Source organism: Xiphophorus hellerii, chromosome 19 (genome assembly GCF_003331165.1).
Source record: "Xiphophorus hellerii strain 12219 chromosome 19, Xiphophorus_hellerii-4.1, whole genome shotgun sequence".
Taxonomy (NCBI): domain Eukaryota; kingdom Metazoa; phylum Chordata; class Actinopteri; order Cyprinodontiformes; family Poeciliidae; genus Xiphophorus; species Xiphophorus hellerii.
Genome location: NC_045690.1, coordinates 29,199,510 through 29,218,652, shown reverse-complemented (window position 1 = coordinate 29,218,652; position 19,143 = coordinate 29,199,510). Strand labels below are relative to the sequence as shown.

Genomic DNA, 19,143 nt, shown 5'->3' with positions numbered 1-19,143 from the left:
CTTTAAACTCAGAATTATTTTTTTAAAATTTTTTCGGTGGCCCTTATCCTCTTCAGTACAGATGTGTTAATCCGAGGTTGCGGTTTCATTTTAAGTTGTCAAATAAATATCTGTTTATCAATGTCGCATTGTTGCATTACTGCTTATTCTGTGTCAAGTCCAGGGTTTAAAAAAGTTTGAATGATTAAAGGTGATAATTTCCTCTCTACGTATTCAGAGGTTGGCGGGGCATAGCAAATAAACTGAAAAAACTACATGAAAATATGAAGACTTAAATTGTGGAAATGGGCTTCCATACATAAATAGAGCTGCAGATGAAAGAGACAGACAGTTACACTAGAGAGATTGGATTATAAATTTATATGTTCAAGTTATAAACTTGAACATATAATCTATATCTATATATGGACTCTAATTACTATTACTATAATAACTCTCATATTCTTATTATTATGCCGGTGAAGTAACGGTATTGCAGGTAGGTGGCGCTCTGAGCTGTTTGTCCTTCCCTCTCTCTCTGGTAGTACTTCCGGGTCCTGATGTTTACAGCAGCTTAGCAGCCGCGGACTTTGTTTGTTTATTTGCTTGTTTAAGTGGCTCAGAAAGTCACGTGGTACAGTTAAACATGTTCAGCTGCTGCTGGTCTCTGCGCATGACAACTGCAGGCTCTAATTTCTAACTCTGGTGTTGCGCAGACTCACTGAAGCTAACCAAGCTAAGCTAAAAAAAAAACCAAGCTAAGCTAACGAAGCTAAGCTACGACGTCAGGTCGGTATGTTTTGATGAAAATCAGCAACCTTCAGAAATCTGGAGATATAATCAGAGGCTGTTTTATGATCTTTCCAATCCACCAGCCTCCATTTACTGTAATACAGGACTACAGTCTCTGAATAAACCTCCAGGTCAAATCCAGAAACGGGAATAATTTCCAATTTTCTCCAGATGCTTCATGTCAGTGGCTCACGGACACGTTTTCTCTACAGGCTGCAGAAGATTCGGATCTGAAGGTCCAATAACGCAGAAACCATGAAGAAGAAACCTCGGCGTCTAAAGATCTCATCGCCTCAGACAGCAGCCGATGGATGTGAGGGGAGGAAGACTGGAGACAGAGAGACTCTGCTGAACACCGTCCCCTCAACCACAGACGGCTTGTCTCCTGAAAGGACGGCGATGGACACAAACTCACACTTCAGTGTGATAAAAGATGATGAAGAGAAAGATCCAGAGAGCAAGTCCAGATGTTCAGGTGGGTTCAACCTGACCTCAGACCTGCAGAGGTTTTATCTGGAATAACGGTGCGGTATGACATGAATAACCTGAGTCTGGATGTAAATATTGGCTCATTTTGGAAAAGCTGCATCCATCATCTATTACCTGTCCATCAGAGAGACACAGGACAGTTCAGAGACTGACTAACCCAACAGCTGTGACTCTGGATAGGGGGAGGAAGCTGGAGTACCCAGAGAGAACACAGGGAGTTGAACACAAAACTTTCTCGCTACCAGTTGTAGAATAGATTAGGATTAACGCAACAAACGATCTTTTCCTTCAGTGGTCAGACGTCCCAGCTCCAATCCAACAGGAAACAACCTGCGTCTGATTTTCACTGTTTTGTCTCCCTGCAGGAAGGACGTCCAGCGCCGTCTGTCGTCTCTGCCACGGAAAGTTCTCCCCGCGCAGTCTGAGGCACGCCTTCAGCAGGTGGCCTCCAGGGCCGCTGCGGGCCCTGGACCCGGCTGCCCCGTCGCCCCTTTTGGACCCGGCCGCCCCGTCTCCCCTCCCGTTCCATTCGGACTTCCAGCGTCTGGTCGGGGTGCGGTTGGACCGGGATCCGCGGCTCTCAGACTTCATCTGCAAAAGGTGCCACACCAAGTTCTACAAGTGCCACAGCATCCTGCGGCGGTTCCTGCAGAGGGTCAACCTGCCGGCGCTCGGAACCGGGAACCGGTGAGGCGGCTATCGCGTCTCTAGAGGTCCGATTCACAGAGAGAAGTTCCGAACCTGAAGCGGGTTTGTTTGTTTCCAGGAGGAACCTGAAGGGTCCGAACGCGCCGGCAAATGAGTCGCCAGAAAGTAAAGAGACCCGTCCCTCAGAGGTTCTGGTTCTGGTCCAGCTGCTGCCTGGTGTCGTCACCGTTGTCTCTCTTCCTCCAGAACCACCGTGCTTCCCGTCTTCAGAACCGCCATGCTTCGCCTCTGACCCAAAGTGCCTTCACAGCCTGGTGGGTTGGGCGCACCGCCACGGCGAGGCTTGCACTTCCTGCCCCGACCTGAAGGAGGTGCTGGAGGGGCGGTGCGGGGGCTCCCTGAGGGCCGTGTGGGGATGCGCCGACGGCCACCGCTACATCATGGACACTCAGAACGCCGCCGCCGGTTACCTGGGAGACCAGGTGGGCTACTTGTGGAGGCGGAGCAACGAGGAGGATGGAGTCGAGAAAGTTCTGGATGGACGGATGGACCCAGGAACCCAACAGAACCAGGACGACTGGGCTGAAGGTGAGAACCTCATCAGACCTGCAGGAGGCCGGGCTGAGCGGTTCTGACCTGCTGGGCTCACTGGGAACTGAGTCCGGTCCGGTTGGTTCTTCCAGGCTTTCCTGAGGAGGCGACATCGCCGGCACCCGGCCCGCTCCAAGACCGGACCGCTGACAGCGACCTGTCGGACAGGTGAGTCTCTTTGGTCCCGTCTAGGTCTACCGGACCAAACTCTTTGGACCGGTCAGACTGATGTGGTTCTGTGGTTTCAGGGCAATCTCTGAGGAGGAGCTCCAGGAGAACCGGGCCCGGTCCGATGAGGAGATGTTTGACCCAGTCCAGAACCAGAGGTACGCTGGCGCTGTCTGCCCTGCAGAACTTTTCCCGATTCATAAAAACATGTTTTAGAAACTGGACCTGAGTTCTGGACTCCTGGTTCTGGTCCACAGTAGAAATCAGGTTCTGACCCGATGTTCTGACCGTCCTCTCCTCCTCCAGAACCTCGAGGCTCAGCAGAACCCGGAGGAGGCAGAACCCAAAAAACTTGGAGGAACCCCGAGTCCGAAAGAAACCCGGACCCAAACCGGGTTGGAAGAACCAGTTCCGGCCCAAAGGGTGCGTAGAGGTTCCAGAAACCATCATCGGTTCTGACCGGTTTGGTTCTGACCCATTTGGTTCTGCTGTTTTCAAGGGAGGAACTTCCCAACATCTACAAGTGTCCGTACCAGGGCTGCACCGCCGTCTACCGAGCACCTGACGGGTTAAAGGTCAGAACCGTTGGTCTGGTTCCGGTCCAGAGCCTCAGTCTGTTTGGACCTGGTTCTTATTCTGGTTCCGACCCGCTGCTCTTGTTCCCCTCAGAAACACATTAAGGAGCATCATGAGGACATGAGGGAGCGGCCGTGCCCCCATCCCGGCTGCAACAAGGTGTTCATGATCGACCGCTACCTGCAGAGGCACATCAAGCTCATCCACACAGGTGAGGCAGCGTAGCCACAACTTTCTGCTGCTGGTGGTTCTGGAGCGCAGCTGGTATCAGCTGTCGTCATGGTGACGGCTCCATTAGGCTGCTGTACTTTAATCGGCAGGACTTTTCCAGGCCTTAATAATTCAGATCTAATATTTTTAGATTTTCCACTTTGTTGTTTTCGGTTAGAATCAGATTTCTGTCCTGTTGACATTTTTCCTGCTGATTGAAACGGTTTCTTCCAGAGGAGAGGAACTACATCTGTGATCAGTGCGGTCAGACCTTCAAGCAGCGGAAACACCTGTCGGTTCATCAGATGAGACATTCAGGAGCCAAACCGCTGCAGTGAGTCCTGGTGGTGGCGCTATAACACACCTTAGGAATAGAATGTCTGGACTTTACCTGTCGCATCCCCCATCCTCATGTTTTAGTGACCTCTAGAAATATGGCACATACACTGCCTGGCCAAAAAAAAAGTCGCCACCAAAAAATGGTCACACACTCTAATATTTTGTTGGACCGCCTTTTGCTTTGATTACAGCCTGCATTCGCTGTGGCATTGTTTCAATAAGCTTCTGCAGTGTCACAAGATTTATTTCCATCCAGTGTTGCATTAATCTTTCACCAAGATCTTGTATTGATGATGGGAGAGTCTGACCACTGCGCAAAGCCTTCTCCAGCACATCCCAAAGATTCTCAATGGGGTTAAGGTCTGGACTCTGTGGTGGCCAATCCATGTGTGAAAAAGATGTCTCATGCTCCCTGAACCACTCTTTCACAATGTGAGCCCCATGAATCCTGGCATTGTCATCTTGGAATATGCCCGTTCCATTAGGGAAGACAAAATCCATTGATGGAATAACCTGGTCATTCAGTATATTCAGGTAGTCAGCTGACCTCATTCTTTGGGCACACAATGTTGCTGAACCTAGACCTGACCAACTGCAGCAACCCCAGATCATAGCACTGCCCCCACAGGCTTGTACAGTAGGCACTAGGCATGATGGGTGCATCACTTCACCTGCCTCTCTTCTTACCCTGATGCGCCCATCACTCTGGAACAGGGTAAATCTGGACTCATCAGACCACATGACCCTCTTCCATTCCTCCAGAGTCCAATCTTTATGCTCCCTAGCAAACTGAAGCCTTTTTTCTGGTTAGCCTTACTGATTAGAGGTTTTCTTACGGCTACACAGCTGTTCAATCCCAACCCCTTGAGTTCCCTTCGCATTGTGTGTGTGGAAATTCTTTTGCGTTCACAGTTAAACATACTCCTGAGTTCTGCTGTTGTTTTTCTTCGATTTGATTTGACCAAACGTTTAAGTAATCGCCGATCACGATCATTCAGGATTTTTTTCCGACCACATTTCTTCCTGGAAGACGATGGTTCCCCACCATCCTTCCAGTTTTTAATGATGCGTTGGACAGTTCTTAACCCAGTTCTAGTAGTTTCTGCAATCTCCTTAGATGTTTTCTCTGCTTGATGCATGCCAATGATTTGACCCTTCTTAAACAGACTAACGTCTTTTCCACGACCACAGGATGTGTCTTTTGCCATGGTTGTTTAAGAAATGAGGAGTTACTCATTGCATCAGCTGGGGTTAAATAACTTGTTGCCAGCTGAAAGATAATCGCCTACGCAGCACTTATCCAATAGGAGGCTTGTACCTATTTGCTTAGTTAAATCCAGGTGGCGACTTTTTTTTGGCCAGGCAGTGTAGATTCATGATGAACTTTTGTTAAAAAAAAAAAGTCTAAAATTTTAAAATGAAAACCATGTAAAAAATAAAAAGTTAAATTATTAAATTTCTAAAACAATCAGGAAATAAGGAGGTAATTAACATTGTTTAATTTATTGGTAAGAAGCATTTAGATTAAAATTGGTTTTCCTGCTGCTGATGAAACAGATTCATAGCTACAAATATAGTTTTATTTTCTGTTATTTTAATTGGACTTTATAAAATAACAGGATAAAATAATAAGTAAAATAATAAACAGGAACAATTTAATTGTAGTTTCCAAGAGTTTATCAAGCTGATGTCAGCTGCTCAACACTGCATTACCTTAATCAGACTGATGGTGGCGCTCCTTTAGTCTCCCCACCACCAGTCTCGATGTCTGAAACATTGGACCCAGTACCGACCAGAACCAGAAGCTGACCCGGTCCCTGTCCTGCAGGTGCGAGGTTTGCGGCTTCCAGTGCCGCCAGCGGGCGTCCCTCAAGTATCACATGACCAAGCACAAAGCCGAGTCCGACCTGGCTTTCGAGTGCCGGACCTGCCGCAAGCGCTTTGAGAAGCCTCACAACCTCAACGTCCACATGTCCATGGTCCATCCGCCGGTTCTGGCCGAGGCCCGGCAAGCCGGTCCGGTTCGCCTGCAGACCATTGGCCTCACCGGAGAGCTGGTCCCGCAGGACCAGGACAGATGACGGCCGGGGGTCCGGTCCAGAGGAGTCTGCAGCTGGACGCAGTTTTTCACAAGGTTCTTCAGACGGGCTACAACAGAACCAGGAAGCAGAACTCAGCCGGGTTCGTCTGAATCTTACTGCAGAAGCAACTGATCAGTATTTAATCCCATCGATTATGATGGGATTAACAGAGAAGCGACTTTCTGGATTACGGCTCCATCGTTTAGAAATACAGCTGCAGCCCTTATTACCATTTCATAACTATGCTTTATTTTGAAGGTCTCTGTGTTTTTTCAGTTCTGTGCAACATTTCTGTGGAGGATCAGTTAATCCAGATTTCTAAATCCTGACAGTTTTCTATTTATTCGTTACACTCCATGACTGATGAAGTCGCCTGTTCAGATTTCTCTGGATTATTTGGGTTTAAAAGCCCAGAACTCAGTTCAGTTTGATCAGATATTAATGTTCAGATGAACAGGTTGTGGAGTTCCTGTTTCATCCACCAGAGGGCGCTGAAGTTCAGTAATGTGACGCTACAGCAGCACTGAAGTCTTTGGTTCTGGAAGCGCTCCTGTTATTCCAGAACCAAGTTTCTAACCATTGGGCTGCTGGTCAGACAATAAAATATTTAAAAGCTGATGTTTGCAGTTGATGCACCAGGTGGCGCTGTACTTCCTGTCAGCAGCAGGAAGGAGAAGAAGAAGGAGGAACTGGTTTTATTTTATTTAGGATTCATGTTACTGCAGAAAAAACAGAAAATAAAAAGTTTTCATGAAACCGAGTCGACTGTCTGGCATTCAGTATCAGGTCAGCTGGTTCTGGTTCCGGTCCGCTAGAGGAAGCCCACCCTAGGATGGTCCAGGTGAATTGAAAGAGTTGCAGCCAGTTCTGGGTCCAGGTCCGCACAGCGAGTCTCCAACTGGACCAGAACCGAGACAGGAAGAGGAAAAGCAGGTCAGTGGGGCCGGGCCGGGCCAGGCCAGGCCGGGTCAGGGGGTTACCTGTCTCCACTGGCTGCAGCTCAGGGCCGCTGCCGGCGCCTGCCGGATCAAACTCAGGAGAAACTGCTTGGTGCGGTCCAGAACCCGGGTCGGTTCCACCTGCAGAACAGGACCACAGTTAGAGTTGGTTCTGAAGGTTCTGTGTCCGGACAGAACCTCGCTCACCTGGCGCGCCAAGGCCGGCGCCTCTCCGTCCAGGAAGAGCCGCAGCGCCGCCAGGTACCACAGGGTGGCGCTGTGGAGGAACCCGGGGCAACGCAGCGCCCTCTGGTGGAAGGCGGCGCTTTGCTGCTGCAGCAAACTGAGAACATGGAGGAGAAATGTTCCGACACTGAGAAAAGTAAGTACACCCTTACAATCAGTTTGCATGTCGAAACGTTTCAAAGTTTAATTTTTTACGACGATTCAGGAGGAAGGAAAGGAGATAAAGAGCCCGGTTCCCCAGCAGAACCGAACCACAGCAGGAAACGGGTTGGTTTACCTGCAGACCGCCCAGGGCATCAACCGGCTGCAATCATCTGAGACCGTCAGGGTGACTGGGTCCGGTTCCGGGTCCGGTTCTGGAGAACATCAACAGCACAGATCTTTAGGCTACAGAACATCCAGAACACTAGATCCGGAGCAGCCGGAGTAAACGGTACCGTTGGACCTGAAGAGCAGCAGCCAATCAGCTGAGTTCACCAGAACCGCCAGAAGTTCTGAGCATAACCATTTGGACCTTCCAGAATTTTTCTCCTGCAGAGAGAAACCAATGAGTCAGAATGATTCAACAGAGCACAACGTCGGTTCTGTTGGTCCGGACCCACCTGAGGATCCAGAAGTTCTGATAGGAAGTCCGTCACGAAAAGAAAGAGCAGAGAAACCAGAACCTGGAGGGGAAAGCAGAACCTTCAGAACCGACCCAATGGATCTTACCAAGCTCCGCCCACAAACTGGCGGCGCGTTGTTTCTATGTAAACATGACTGATTAGTGCATCATTTCTAGCGGATTTTCACAATATATCAGCTACTACATGGACAGAGGAACTAACAAATTCATGTCATCATCTGGGAGGAGGTTACTGGTTTCTCAGTCACAAGCTGGTTGCAAACCTGAGGCCAGCAGGTGTCAGTCAGTTATGGTAGATCTGAACTTTGACCTCAATATGAGAAGCTACAGACTGATAGGAGGAACCAAAGAGCTCTGTAAAGGTAAAGGCAAGTCTTCTGAAGTTGGGATATTATTCATTTAATTTCACATAATTACCGCGGTAGAAGCCATTTGTTTGTTAAAATTTTATGAAGTATATTTGTTCTATTTGATGTTTGTTGTGAATGACGTAAACTCACAAACGAACGAGGTAATTAGTCCAACGTTTAGAAACTACAGCGGCTGTAATGAGCCACAGCAAAGGGAAACAAAGGTAAAATAACCTGAACAGGTGATCAACTCAACACCACTCCTACCTTTTTACTCTCTCTCTCTTTGTAGTTTAAGCACACCTGTTACCGTGGCAACCGCCTGCGCCCCGCAAGACCAGCAAAGATTACGTTAAAAACATAACATTCAGTCCGTTACGATATCAAGTTTCCAGGCTTGATATTTATTTCTCGATTATTAATCAGCTCTTCCCTGAACACAGCGATGGTTGATTGACTAGCTGTACTTGGTGCTAACGTGGCTAACACCAGTAACAGTTTAGTCCAAAGCCTTTCCTGCTAAAATAAAATCTTTAGTGTATGTCAGATACAGACACATTGCATATTGATCTGTTTAGCTAACGTCAGACTGTGTAGCAGACAGGCTTCAAGGTGTAGAAGTTGTATCAGTTCTGCCGTTATGCTGTACTTAGCTCCTCCTGACTACCAGTAGTTCAAATTTGTCCTCTGTAGAGGACATTTGTAAACTTGAATATCTCCCACCCACTGCATACTACTGAATTAATTCATTTTGATATGTACAGAGGACATTTAGGGCTTTTCAATGATAGGCTACCAAATGTGAAGGGGTGGAGCTTTTGAACCCTCCTTTTCCTCATTCAGAAAAACGGTGTCCGTCAGTACAAGCACATTTTATGGGAAGAGAAAAAGTAAGTGCATAATACTTCTTATTGTGCAAATTTTGGTTTAAAATTTTGTTGGCATATTCTAGATAAGTCTCTTAGCAACATATTAAAACATTCTATGAAGTTTTTTGACTGTATTTTATCGTAGTATTTAAAAGTTGGAAAATTGTCCTCTGTAGTGGACATTTGTAGTTATTTCCTCTGTTTTTTGTTGATTTTTTTAAATGACAAGAAAGGGAGTCGTTCTCAAATGCAGAGAGAATTTTACTGCAGATTATTGATGGAGACTCAGACATTGAGTTGTCTGATGAAGAAGGTGAAGATGCAATGTTTCAGGCAGAAGCAGAGGAAGTTGATTCAGAGAGCTCTGAGGATGAAATTCAGGCAGGGCAAGCAGATGCAGAGTCAGATGAAGCAAGACAGTCCACATCTCAGTCCAGTAGGAGTCCTCTGTGGAGCCAGAATACGAAGTACACCTTGAGTTTGTATTCTAAAAAAACTTATTTTTTCTCTAAAAATTGAGACTCATTCTAATTTTGTTTTTTTTTTCCTTTGTTTTTTTTTTTAAGATTCCAATTCCAACACAGAGATTCTCCCATCATTCAGTGCAATGATGCCATGACACGCCAAAACTGGACCCCAATGGATTATTTTAAGCAGTACATTGATGACTCTGTGTTTGAAGTGATGGCCCTGTGCACAAATCAGCGTGAAGTCCTTGTGTCTGGAGCAACATTAAATACCACTCCTGACGAACTGAAGACATTCCTTGGGAATTCTATTTACATGGGCTGTCTAGGGTACCCAAACATTCAAATGTATTGGGCCTCAAATACCAGAGTTCAAATTGTGGCAGAATCTATGACCAGAAGTCGGTTTTACAAGCTTAGAAACTCCATCAAGATCGTCAATGACCTTGATGTCTCAGATGATGAAAAAAGAAGTGATCTCTTGTGGAGAATCAGGCCCCTCTTGACCAAAGTAAGGCAAGGATGTTTGAGTCTGCCTAGAACAGGGAAATTGTGCATTGATGAACAAATGGTTCCATTTACTGGTCGATGCCCAGTGCGCCGGTATGTACCAGGCAAACCACATCCAACTGGATTGAAAGTGTTTGTCTTGGCTGCACCAACTGGTTTGGTCTTGGACTTTGTAGTCTACCAAGGTAAGACTACCTTCCAAGTTACAGGAGGAAATGGCATTGGAGAACAAGCTGTTCTTCATTTGGCAGAGTCTGTTCCTCAAGGAACCCACCTGTTCTTTGACAGGTTCTTTACAACAATCAACCTCCTTGATACCCTGATGACAAAAGGGTTAACAGGAACTGGAACGCTCATGAGTAACAGGATTCCAAAGAACTGTAAGATCATAGAGGACAAGACCTTCAAAAAGAAAGGAAGAGGTGAATCAGAGATGGTTGTCAGACGAAGCCCTTCTGAAGTTGCTGTCATAAAATGGTTGGACAACAAGCCAGTTGTCATGGCATCCTCTGCCTATGGCATTGAACCTCAGGACACACGCAGAAGATGGTCCAAGAAAGACAAAAGATTTGTCCAGGTGTCAAGGCCACTAGCAATTGCTGAGTACAACACCAACATGGGTGGCGTGGACTTGGTTAACCGAATGTTGAGTTTCTACAGGATGGCTTCTGGCACTCGGAAATGGACAGTGCGTGCAGTTTTCCACTTTTTTGACCTGGCAATTACCAACTCATGGCTTCAGTATAAGAGTGACTGCCAGTTTCTGGGGAAGAAACCACTGAAGTTGCTTAACTTCAAACTGCTCCTTGGTGAGGAGTTGATTACTCGGGCCCAAGCAGGAATCGGAAGTGACAGTGAAGATGACTACACTCCTCCACGTCAAAAGTGGAAACCACAGCCAAATGCAGCTCTGAGACACTACGGTGCCATCCATCTTCCAGAGATGGTGGACGAAACACATGCGTCAAGATGTCGCAGATCTGGCTGCACAAGCAAAACATATGTGATGTGCACAAAGTGCAAAGTGTTCCTTTGTGTTTCCAAGAAGGGGAATTACTTTTTGAAGTATCATAGCAATTAAGCACAGGAAATGCTATGATACTCACACTAATATTTATGTTAGTGTGATGATGGACAGTTTTGTCAATGTGAAATTCATTCTTATGTTGATGTTTGGATATTTTCTTTGGGACAAACTGGTTGCCATCAAGGTTCAATTTCAAATGTATGGAGTTCAGATGTCCACTGTAGTGGACACATGATATTCAAAAATAAAAACTTTTTTTCCAAAATTCTTTTTTTCAGTATTCTATTTACCTTACAAAGATTGTGGAATAAAAAAAAATTGTGATTGGACAATATTTTTTTCCCTGGTAGTCAGCTGTACTTAGCTAACGGGAAGCTAAGTGTGTTTGTGAGACAGCCACGCACGTGACCACGTAGAATGGGCATCAGCTAATGCAAAGCGGTCCCTCTGGTAAGGTCCATTACAACAAACCGATCAGAACCTGGTTGGACTCTCACCTGCTGGTTCTCAGCCTCTCTCAGTCCGTCCAGAACCTCTCTGAAGTTCTGCTGTTGTTCCGCCCCGCCTCTGAAGGAGCCATGCAGGCTGGCAGCTTGGACCAGAACCGGACCTGGAGGGATCTGGACCAGAATCGGACCTGCTCTCACACTGCAAAACACAACAGAACAATGCTGACCCTGGTCCGTTTAGACCAGTCTTTCTCAAACTGTGGACCGCAGGCACCCCTACTGGTCAACAAGGTACTGCATGTAAACGACCATTAATTTGCCGTGACGCTACAGCTAGTTTACCGATGACTGCAGTTGAAAACAATAATGGATAAGTGGCTTAAGACCGGCTGACTCAAAAGAAAAGCTGAAGATATGCTGGGAAGAAAACAAGTCCAGGAGTATTTCTGATCGGAAGAAGCCTCCGATCAGTTTTAATGTTTCATACATCAGCGATTTGATTCTTTTGAACGGCTCTATTCCGTGAAATATAGGACTCAAGTCTGTTAGTGAGAACTGTTCTTTATTTTTCTTACGACCTTGCTACTATTATGTTAATTATTACTTTTTATTCAATTAAAATTAACATTAATTAAAAACAATCGATAAATAAGTGGGTGTATATTTTTATGTTTAATGGTGCAGAAGAGGATTTTTGTTTCTGCCGAAGCAAATCAAGTCTATTTTTCTTTAATTCTGCTTCTAAATTACAAAAAGACCTAAATGTTATGCACACAACACTTGGGATTATAGAACTTTTTTACTTTCCATGTGTTTGACAAAATTTGAAAGCTTAGAAACCACACGTTTCACAATAAAAATAACTCAAAACGTCCCGAGAATTGTTCATGACAATAAGTGAGTTACTGTCCTGAACAAACATTTCAGGTCGTATAAATTAGATGTTATTGTGGTTAATTTAGGGTTAGGCGTTTGTTAAACGGGTTAAGTGATCCTTGGCCTGAAAAGGTTTGAGAAATTCTGGTTTAGATGGTTCAGGAAATGTTCCTGCATGGTTCTGGTATATCTGTGGTCTTGGCGAGTCAGGGGGGAACCGGGTTCTGGGTCGGGTTGGGTTCTACCTGCAGGCCCAGAGTCGGCAGGCTGAGAGAAGCTGCAGCTGCTCTGGAAAAGGTTCTGCATCCTGGAGGCGGGTCCAGAGTGAAACCAGAACCGGAGAAATCTGCTGCCACCAACGCTAGAGAGAGAGAGAGAGAGAAAGATATTGATTTTTAATAATTCATTTATTTTTCAATAAGTAATCAACATAGTATCACAGCCTGTGCAACAGAAAATAGAACAGATATCAAAGAAACATAATATTACATAGAATAAATTACAAATTACTTCTCCATAACTCCAGAGGTGACCAAATGAATTCAAGTCTGAGACTGAGCTATAAAAATTTTATTCAAGCAATAGCCTAGAATTCACCATGTTAACAAATAAAGAAACCACATCAATATTCAACTCTTCCTCTTTCTGCTTATGTACACGGCCATTTTAGCCTGTCCTAACAAAAAATTAATTAACTGACATTTATTCTTTCCCTGACGTGTAAATTTAAAACCACAAATAAATCCATGTTTAGTCAAAGCTTCCCCACATCTGTTGAAGATCGTTTAAAAAGCACAAAGAGCTGAAAGACAAACAGCCAGAAAAATAATGAAACCGTTTCTCTCTGTTCCCAGGATGGATTAATAACAGAAACAAGAGATTTACAGCTATAATACCATGAAGGATTCTCCATTGTAAATATGTATGTTTTATACAAAGATTTCCATTCAGGTTTGATTTCAGGTGTTAAGGAGAGATGACTTCTCCATACTGTGTCACTGCGTCCATTCAGTTTGTTTTGATTGAGAGTTTTTACAATCAGCCTATAGATAATTTTTCCAGAAGCTCCTTCTAGGGAGATTCTTTTACTGTCCACCGAATCCAATAAAGGGCCAGAGCAGTTCTTTATCCCAGGAAACAGTCTGAAGGATGGAAACAGGTCCAGGTGATTTGGTAACGCAGTACCTTCATAATAATCAGTCAAAAGGGACATTCATGTTCACTTCACGTGTTCCAGTAGCTCAAAAGCTGAACCAACAACTCAAACAGATTTTATTCCCAAACAAGCAGCGAGTTTAACAGGATCATCCAGCCGAGGTCCAGCCAGCTCCACCGCCCTCCCAAGGCAATAAACATTTGCAGTGTGGAGCAGTCTGGACCAGGTTGTTGTTCCCCAAACAGGACAATCCAATAAACTCCCAAACAGAACCGGTTCCTGGAGCAGCCAGTGCAGAGACTCAGCCTGCTGCTGCCTACACAGAAAACGCTCTTATAAAAAACTGGAAGGAGAGAAGAGTTCAGTTTGCTGGAGTCCATCAGAAAGAGAGGCAAATCCAGACCCATGCCACCAAATCTCTGAAGAAAGCAGCATGATATTCTCCTCCACACCAGATCTGCGGGACTGAGAATGAAAAGCAGCACCTCTGCTGGCCAGATGGACCAGGCCTCATCCACCTTCTTCTCTCCGCGAAAAAGAATACTTTGAGGAATCCAGTGAAGTTTATCCCATAAAAATCCACCAGAATCCTTTGAACATTTGATAAAAGAGAAACTGGAGGATCAACACACATCAGAGGTCTTGGGTCTGCACACACTCAAACTCTAACTCATCCAAAACAGTCCTAGTAAAATCCAAAATATCTCTGCGCTCCGTCTCCAAAACTCTCTCCAGAGCCTCTCTCTTACAGTAGACTTTTAAATGCGTCACGTCAGGCCCGCTAAGGGCATCGACCTTAGAGAGTTAAAGAGACATTACACCCAGGAATAGAAGCGCCACACAAATCTTTCCTCAACTTATGAAGCAAAGGTTAGGGTTAGGGTTAACCTAACACAACCAGCTGATCAGTTTCTCAGTCCAGATTAGGCCCATTCGAGGAGTGTTTAGGAACATTAGTCCCAGTTTTCCCAGTATCCTCCCATACAGGGTGCCTATTCAGACCACTGCTTCCCTCCCCGCCATCAGAGCCAGCTGACGGAGGAAACAGCCCCACCCTCTGCAGGCGGAGGAGCTCCAACAGTAGGCGACGCCTCTGCACTTCCACTCACCTCAACCTGCGCTTCCGGATTTTTGTGCGGGTGAGAATCCCGTTTACGTCTAACATCCCCAGTCAAAACATTTCATGTTCCCAGTGCTCATATAAGATCCTTCTTCACATTTAACTCTGAAAGAAACTTCCAGCGTCTGTGTGGCAGAGATTAAGATCATAAAAACCTGAACATGTCTCAGTTTATCATGTTTACATCCCAAACCAACAGTTTTAAAACCACTGGAGCTCTTTCTCCAACAAAACATTAGGAATGAACGGCGGGACACCGAGACAATAACCCGGGTGGAGGGCGACACCTGCAGGTGTGTCCACTTGTTGTCACCCACTGACAATCAGCTGATTCACAAAACGCTCCTCTTTTATAAATATCACTACTCCCTTATTCATTCTGGAAGCATAAATTAAGTTGATGTGACCAACTAGATCACCAACTGCCAACAGAACAGTTTCAACTGGGATTGTTGGATCAGGTTGGACCCGAGTCCCATTCCTCAAAGAGAGGGGCGGTGGCCCTGAAGACGTAAGCGCTAAAACTGAAAAATAAACCTCAAGATTTAGAACCAATGCAAGTAAAGAATATTAGAAAACAAATGCTTAAGAGAAAGAAAAGATCAGAAAACGTTGAGACACTTTCACTCTATCAGACTCACCGTCACCAACACTGAGAGGGAGAGAGAGAGAAACTCGTTTTCTCCGATGTTCTCGGCTCCCTCCCTGCAGCTGATCAGAACTTATAATCACAACATTTTCTTGTTTCATGTCTGAACTAAAATATTGTTTTGGTTCTAAAATCTCAGCTGCAGTTTGTAACTTTTGTAAAAATGTTTTTTACATATTTGTTCAAACAGTTTAATATGAGAGATAATCTGTGAAACATCCAGGGTTAACTACAGAAAGCTCTGTTAGAAACACCCAATCAGAGCCAGTGGGAGGGTCTTAGCGCTGTCAATCATTCCTTTGTCTACGCTGCTCTTGCTGTCCCCTTGCTCTCTGCAGCGCTGCTGCTTTTCCTGCCAGCAGAGCCTGCCATAAATGCTTGGCTAGTTAGCATAGCCACCCATGACGACTTGCTGTTCCAATAAATAATTGGAACAGTAAGTTGTTTTTCCGCCATTAACACATGGTGTATATGAGGATGACTGATAGTGGTAAGCTCCGCCTCCTGGCTTTGATTGGTTCAGACGGTAATAGCAGCTCATGGAGGAGTAGATCGAATTCTTCACAGATTATCTCTCAAACGTGGGGTTTGTTGAAAGGAGACACTTTTAACAAATATGTAAAAAACATTTTAGAAAAGTTATGTATTGCAGCTTTAAGAGTTTTCCTCTCCACTGTGCCCCCTGCTGGTCAGGAGGAATCACTACAATCTGATAGAAGAGGCATGAAAAGCAAAGAGTACCACTGCAGAGATGAGGAGGAGAGGACAGGAGGTGCTCATCAAGGACCAGACACGGTCCACTTCTGCTGCTGGACGTCCACACTGTCCCACAGCAAAGAGCAGGCCCTGCAGAGATGGAGCAGGTTCTGGTTCTGGTTCTTGCAGGACCTTCAGGTTTGGAGCAGTTACTCACCTTCAAGAGATGAACTGTCACCGCGCAGGGCAGCACGCCGGCTGGAGGACACGCCTTCCTCTGAGGAAATTGGAGACGGAAGCTGAAGCAGTGGCGGCTAACTATCAGCTAACCTGCAGCTAAATGGCAGCTAGCCTGTAGCTAACCTGAAGCTGTGTGATGTGCTGCAGCAGCTGGCTACAGTCTACAACGCTCCGCCCTGCTTCAGCCTTTATTTTGAAGAATATCGCGGGTGGCAGTGTCAGGAGCACCCTGACACACACACACAGAGCCAGCATTGAGTCTCAGACCAGTATCACCTGTCCGCAGGTGTCACCTGAGCGGAGCAGTACCTGTTCCAGGCCTCCATGGTTCTCTGCAGGCTGAGCCTGGAGGAGATGCTGCCAGAGGAGGCGGAGCATTTCTCAGACACGACCCGGAGCAGGAAGTCCCCCAGATCCCCCCGGCGACCCGAGAGTTCACCGACCTCTGCCTCGTAGACCAGCTCCTGAGGGCGGACCAGCAGAACCAGGAAGTAACTGGTGGTGACTGTTTCTTTATAACGTGAAAATCCTGCATGTCAGCGTTTTGTGAAAGAGTAACGGTTTAGTAATTTTTCTGATGTGAGTTGATTTGGAGTTTTGTACTGTTATTCATTGACTGGAGTTGTTTTCTGTCACATCTTCAGTGATATGAATAACAGAAACATGCATAGAAGAAGAAACCTGCTATTAAGCGTGAAAATGTGTAATCTTTGTTTTCCAGAGTAAACTCTCCTTTGCTGCAAAGAATAAATTCAGTTTGTCTTTTCAGCATTTTCTTTATGTTAGAACTCTTTAAAGAGTCTACTGGCAGATATTACTGATGGAGGTTCTGATCCTGTGGGAACCGATTGCAGCGCTTCGTCTTCAGAGACATAGATATTTACCATGTAGACAGACACACGGGATAGAAATATTTTTCAGACCAGAAACTTTGTTAAATTAACATTATTTCAGTTTTTCACAATTGAAGCTGCTCTGAGCAGCATGGAGTACTCCTATGTGATGCTAACTGTGAGCATCTTTAGCCGAGTTGCTAACCTGTAATCTGGACAGCAGGTCCGGCAAACAGGTTCCAGTTCCAGACGATCCTGGAGAAAAGTCCAGGTTTTCCAGGTTCATCTCCCTACTAACATCAAATAAATTAATGGCAACTAGAACAATCAAATTACTGAAGAAACATTATAAAATATGCACTTCTTTCATTTTGAGCGTTGCAACATCTTAAACAAACGAAACCAATAAGCTGCCGATATTCATGATAATGTAGAAATTTTATCGCAGATGTTTCAGACTCAAACTGGAAGCTTCACGAACTCCAATAATTCATTGCTGCTTTGTTTTAATCTCAGAATGACGTCCAGATGTTTCATCTCTAAGTTTATCTTTATTCATCTGGAGCTTCAGGTCCGTTTCTGATTCCAAAAAACAATAAAAAATATTCTGCAACCTTTAAAAAACACAGCAGGTCATTAACTATTTCAGGTTCAGGTTTGTGACGAGTCGTGAGAGAAGGTTATCAGAGTGTCGCTGGCACCTGGGCGGCGGCTCCATGACGGCGGTCAGCAGACGGGAGCAGAGCGCCCTGGGGTCGCCGCCACAGCCCCCCTGCTCCTCTGGCCGGGGCAGATAAAGCTCCCAGCAGGCCCACTGCTGGTACTCCTGCCTGCAGGGAGACGGACAGCAGAGCTGCACTCAGACGCGTCAGTGTTGACCTGTGGTTTCCGTGGCGATTACGTGTGAAGCTGCAGCGCCGCGCATTCAGAGGTTTCTGAAGCATTCCAGGAAATTATCAGAAATTACTGATGCAAATAATTTAAAGACAGAAATAAAACCTTACAATAATAAACCAAACTCTGTTTTAGCCATGAACCTGACGGTTTATCAGGTTTATTGTTGTGGATGATATTGATTATTTCTGGGTATAAAGAATTAATCGATATTAATCAATAATTGGGAAACAAACTAAATATTGTAAACAGAAATATTTGTGTGTTTATCAAATAGAAATAGTTTAGTTAATAAAGCTTCAAAAGTGAGAATGGAAAAGTTATTTTTTATTTTTTAACTGAAGCTGTTTGCATGGAGTTCAGACTAGTACGGAGCCCTCTAAGGGACATGGGGAATTTTTTTTCTTTTGCGTTCCCTCGCAAAACTTTTGCGTTCCCTCGCAATACTGTACTGGTCAGTTATGCAGCATAATTGAATACTGTAAGCCTTTCTTACGGTGGGCGCCGTACTTTCTGCTTTAATATAAGGTTATGTGAGGTTTTTCCATGAATGTTAGTATCTTTTTGTGAAATATCTGAAGTTTTATATCTTTCTTAGAAAGGCACCACAAACCTACGATATAAACAGAAACCTTCCGTAAGTAGGAAAGAAATAAAAACACATTATAATTTGGACTATTTCTGAGTTATTATAATAAATCATCTGACAGTTTTGATTGTGTCTCTGTTGTTCTAGTCTGAATGGTTTAAAGAGCTGCTTTCAGTGCCGCTCCATCTTAGCCTTAACAGACATAAACATGCAGGAAAAAATAAATCGATTTTCAATCAGTGTTTTGCACCAAACAGTTAATAATAATAAACAAGTTTTCACTGAGGCTCTGTAAGAGCCATATGAATGAAATAAGTAATTATTGATATGACAGGAGCAGCGGATTTGACACTTAGGTGTGTCGACGTGGGAGTGACGTCACCAGGTATGAATGGGAAGGAAACTGGCTTTGTGTGTATGAGGAAGCGGTGAGCGGGGCGGTCAGTCCTGGCAAAGTTTGGAGCCTGATCATCAAAATGGAATAAATCGATAATTGTGACAGAATAAAGAAATGGTTTGGAGTTGATTGATACACGGACAGATGAGATTCCCCGAGTTAACCCAGTGCGGTCCTTTACCATCATTAGTTTGTCGTGTTTTTAATAATAAAAACTTGTTAATAATAAAAACTGTTTGGTGCAAAACACAGATTGAAAATCGATTTATTTTTTACTGCATGTTTATGTCTGTTAAGGCTAAGATGGAGCGGCACTGAAAGCAGCTCTTTAAACCATTC

The 19,143-nt window shown here is 44.9% G+C and overlaps 2 protein-coding genes across 10 annotated transcripts in view; one reads left to right on the top strand and one right to left on the bottom strand.

Moving 5' to 3' along the window:
• The first annotated feature begins 526 nt into the window (after window positions 1-526).
• On the top strand, window positions 527-6,041 carry znf276 (zinc finger protein 276). 2 transcript variants are annotated; one of them, XM_032548192.1, is made up of 12 exons: window positions 527-768; window positions 984-1,246; window positions 1,626-1,947; window positions 2,027-2,073; window positions 2,155-2,496; window positions 2,592-2,667; window positions 2,748-2,825; window positions 2,974-3,090; window positions 3,167-3,242; window positions 3,337-3,454; window positions 3,688-3,787; window positions 5,621-6,041. In XM_032548192.1, the coding sequence occupies exons 2-12, from the start codon at window positions 1,027-1,029 to the stop codon at window positions 5,871-5,873; spliced, it is 1,749 nt and encodes a 582-aa protein (XP_032404083.1). In that variant the 5' UTR covers window positions 527-768; window positions 984-1,026; the 3' UTR covers window positions 5,874-6,041. The 2 variants fall into 2 exon arrangements, with proteins under 2 accessions (XP_032404083.1, XP_032404084.1); XM_032548193.1 differs by lacking the exon at window positions 527-768 and adding an exon at window positions 851-902.
• Window positions 6,042-6,554: 513 nt separating this feature from the next.
• Window positions 6,555-19,143, bottom strand: part of fanca (FA complementation group A) — a 31,357-nt gene continuing 18,768 nt past the window's right edge. For 3 of the 8 annotated variants that reach the window (XM_032548180.1, XM_032548181.1, XM_032548184.1), the window contains 14 exons: window positions 17,626-17,754; window positions 17,130-17,217; window positions 16,401-16,555; window positions 16,215-16,320; window positions 16,069-16,128; window positions 15,897-16,001; window positions 12,476-12,591; window positions 11,403-11,553; window positions 7,660-7,722; window positions 7,495-7,588; window positions 7,335-7,413; window positions 7,019-7,184; window positions 6,854-6,952; window positions 6,555-6,771 (listed from right to left, as the gene is read on the bottom strand). In XM_032548180.1, coding sequence (XP_032404071.1) covers window positions 6,685-6,771; window positions 6,854-6,952; window positions 7,019-7,184; window positions 7,335-7,413; window positions 7,495-7,588; window positions 7,660-7,722; window positions 11,403-11,553; window positions 12,476-12,591; window positions 15,897-16,001; window positions 16,069-16,128; window positions 16,215-16,320; window positions 16,401-16,555; window positions 17,130-17,217; window positions 17,626-17,754 — 1,498 coding nt within the window. In that variant the 3' untranslated portion in view covers window positions 6,555-6,684. Of the gene's footprint in view, window positions 6,772-6,853; window positions 6,953-7,018; window positions 7,185-7,334; window positions 7,414-7,494; window positions 7,589-7,659; window positions 7,723-11,402; window positions 11,554-12,475; window positions 12,592-13,906; window positions 15,218-15,896; window positions 16,002-16,068; window positions 16,129-16,214; window positions 16,321-16,400; window positions 16,556-17,129; window positions 17,218-17,625; window positions 17,755-19,143 lie in introns of those variants that run through there. The other 5 variants (XM_032548182.1, XM_032548183.1, XM_032548185.1 and 2 more) reach the window with 5 other exon arrangements.

Bases quoted from the DNA above. Each gene is read 5' to 3' on its own strand.
- znf276 (XM_032548192.1), top strand. From the start codon at position 1,027: ATGAAGAAGAAACCTCGGCGTCTAAAGATCTCATCGCCTCAGACAGCA. The intron at 2,074-2,154 runs GTAAAGAGACCC...CTCTTCCTCCAG, and splicing joins GGCAAATGAGTCGCCAGAAA to AACCACCGTGCTTCCCGTCT. The intron at 3,243-3,336 runs GTCAGAACCGTT...TGTTCCCCTCAG, and splicing joins GAGCACCTGACGGGTTAAAG to AAACACATTAAGGAGCATCA.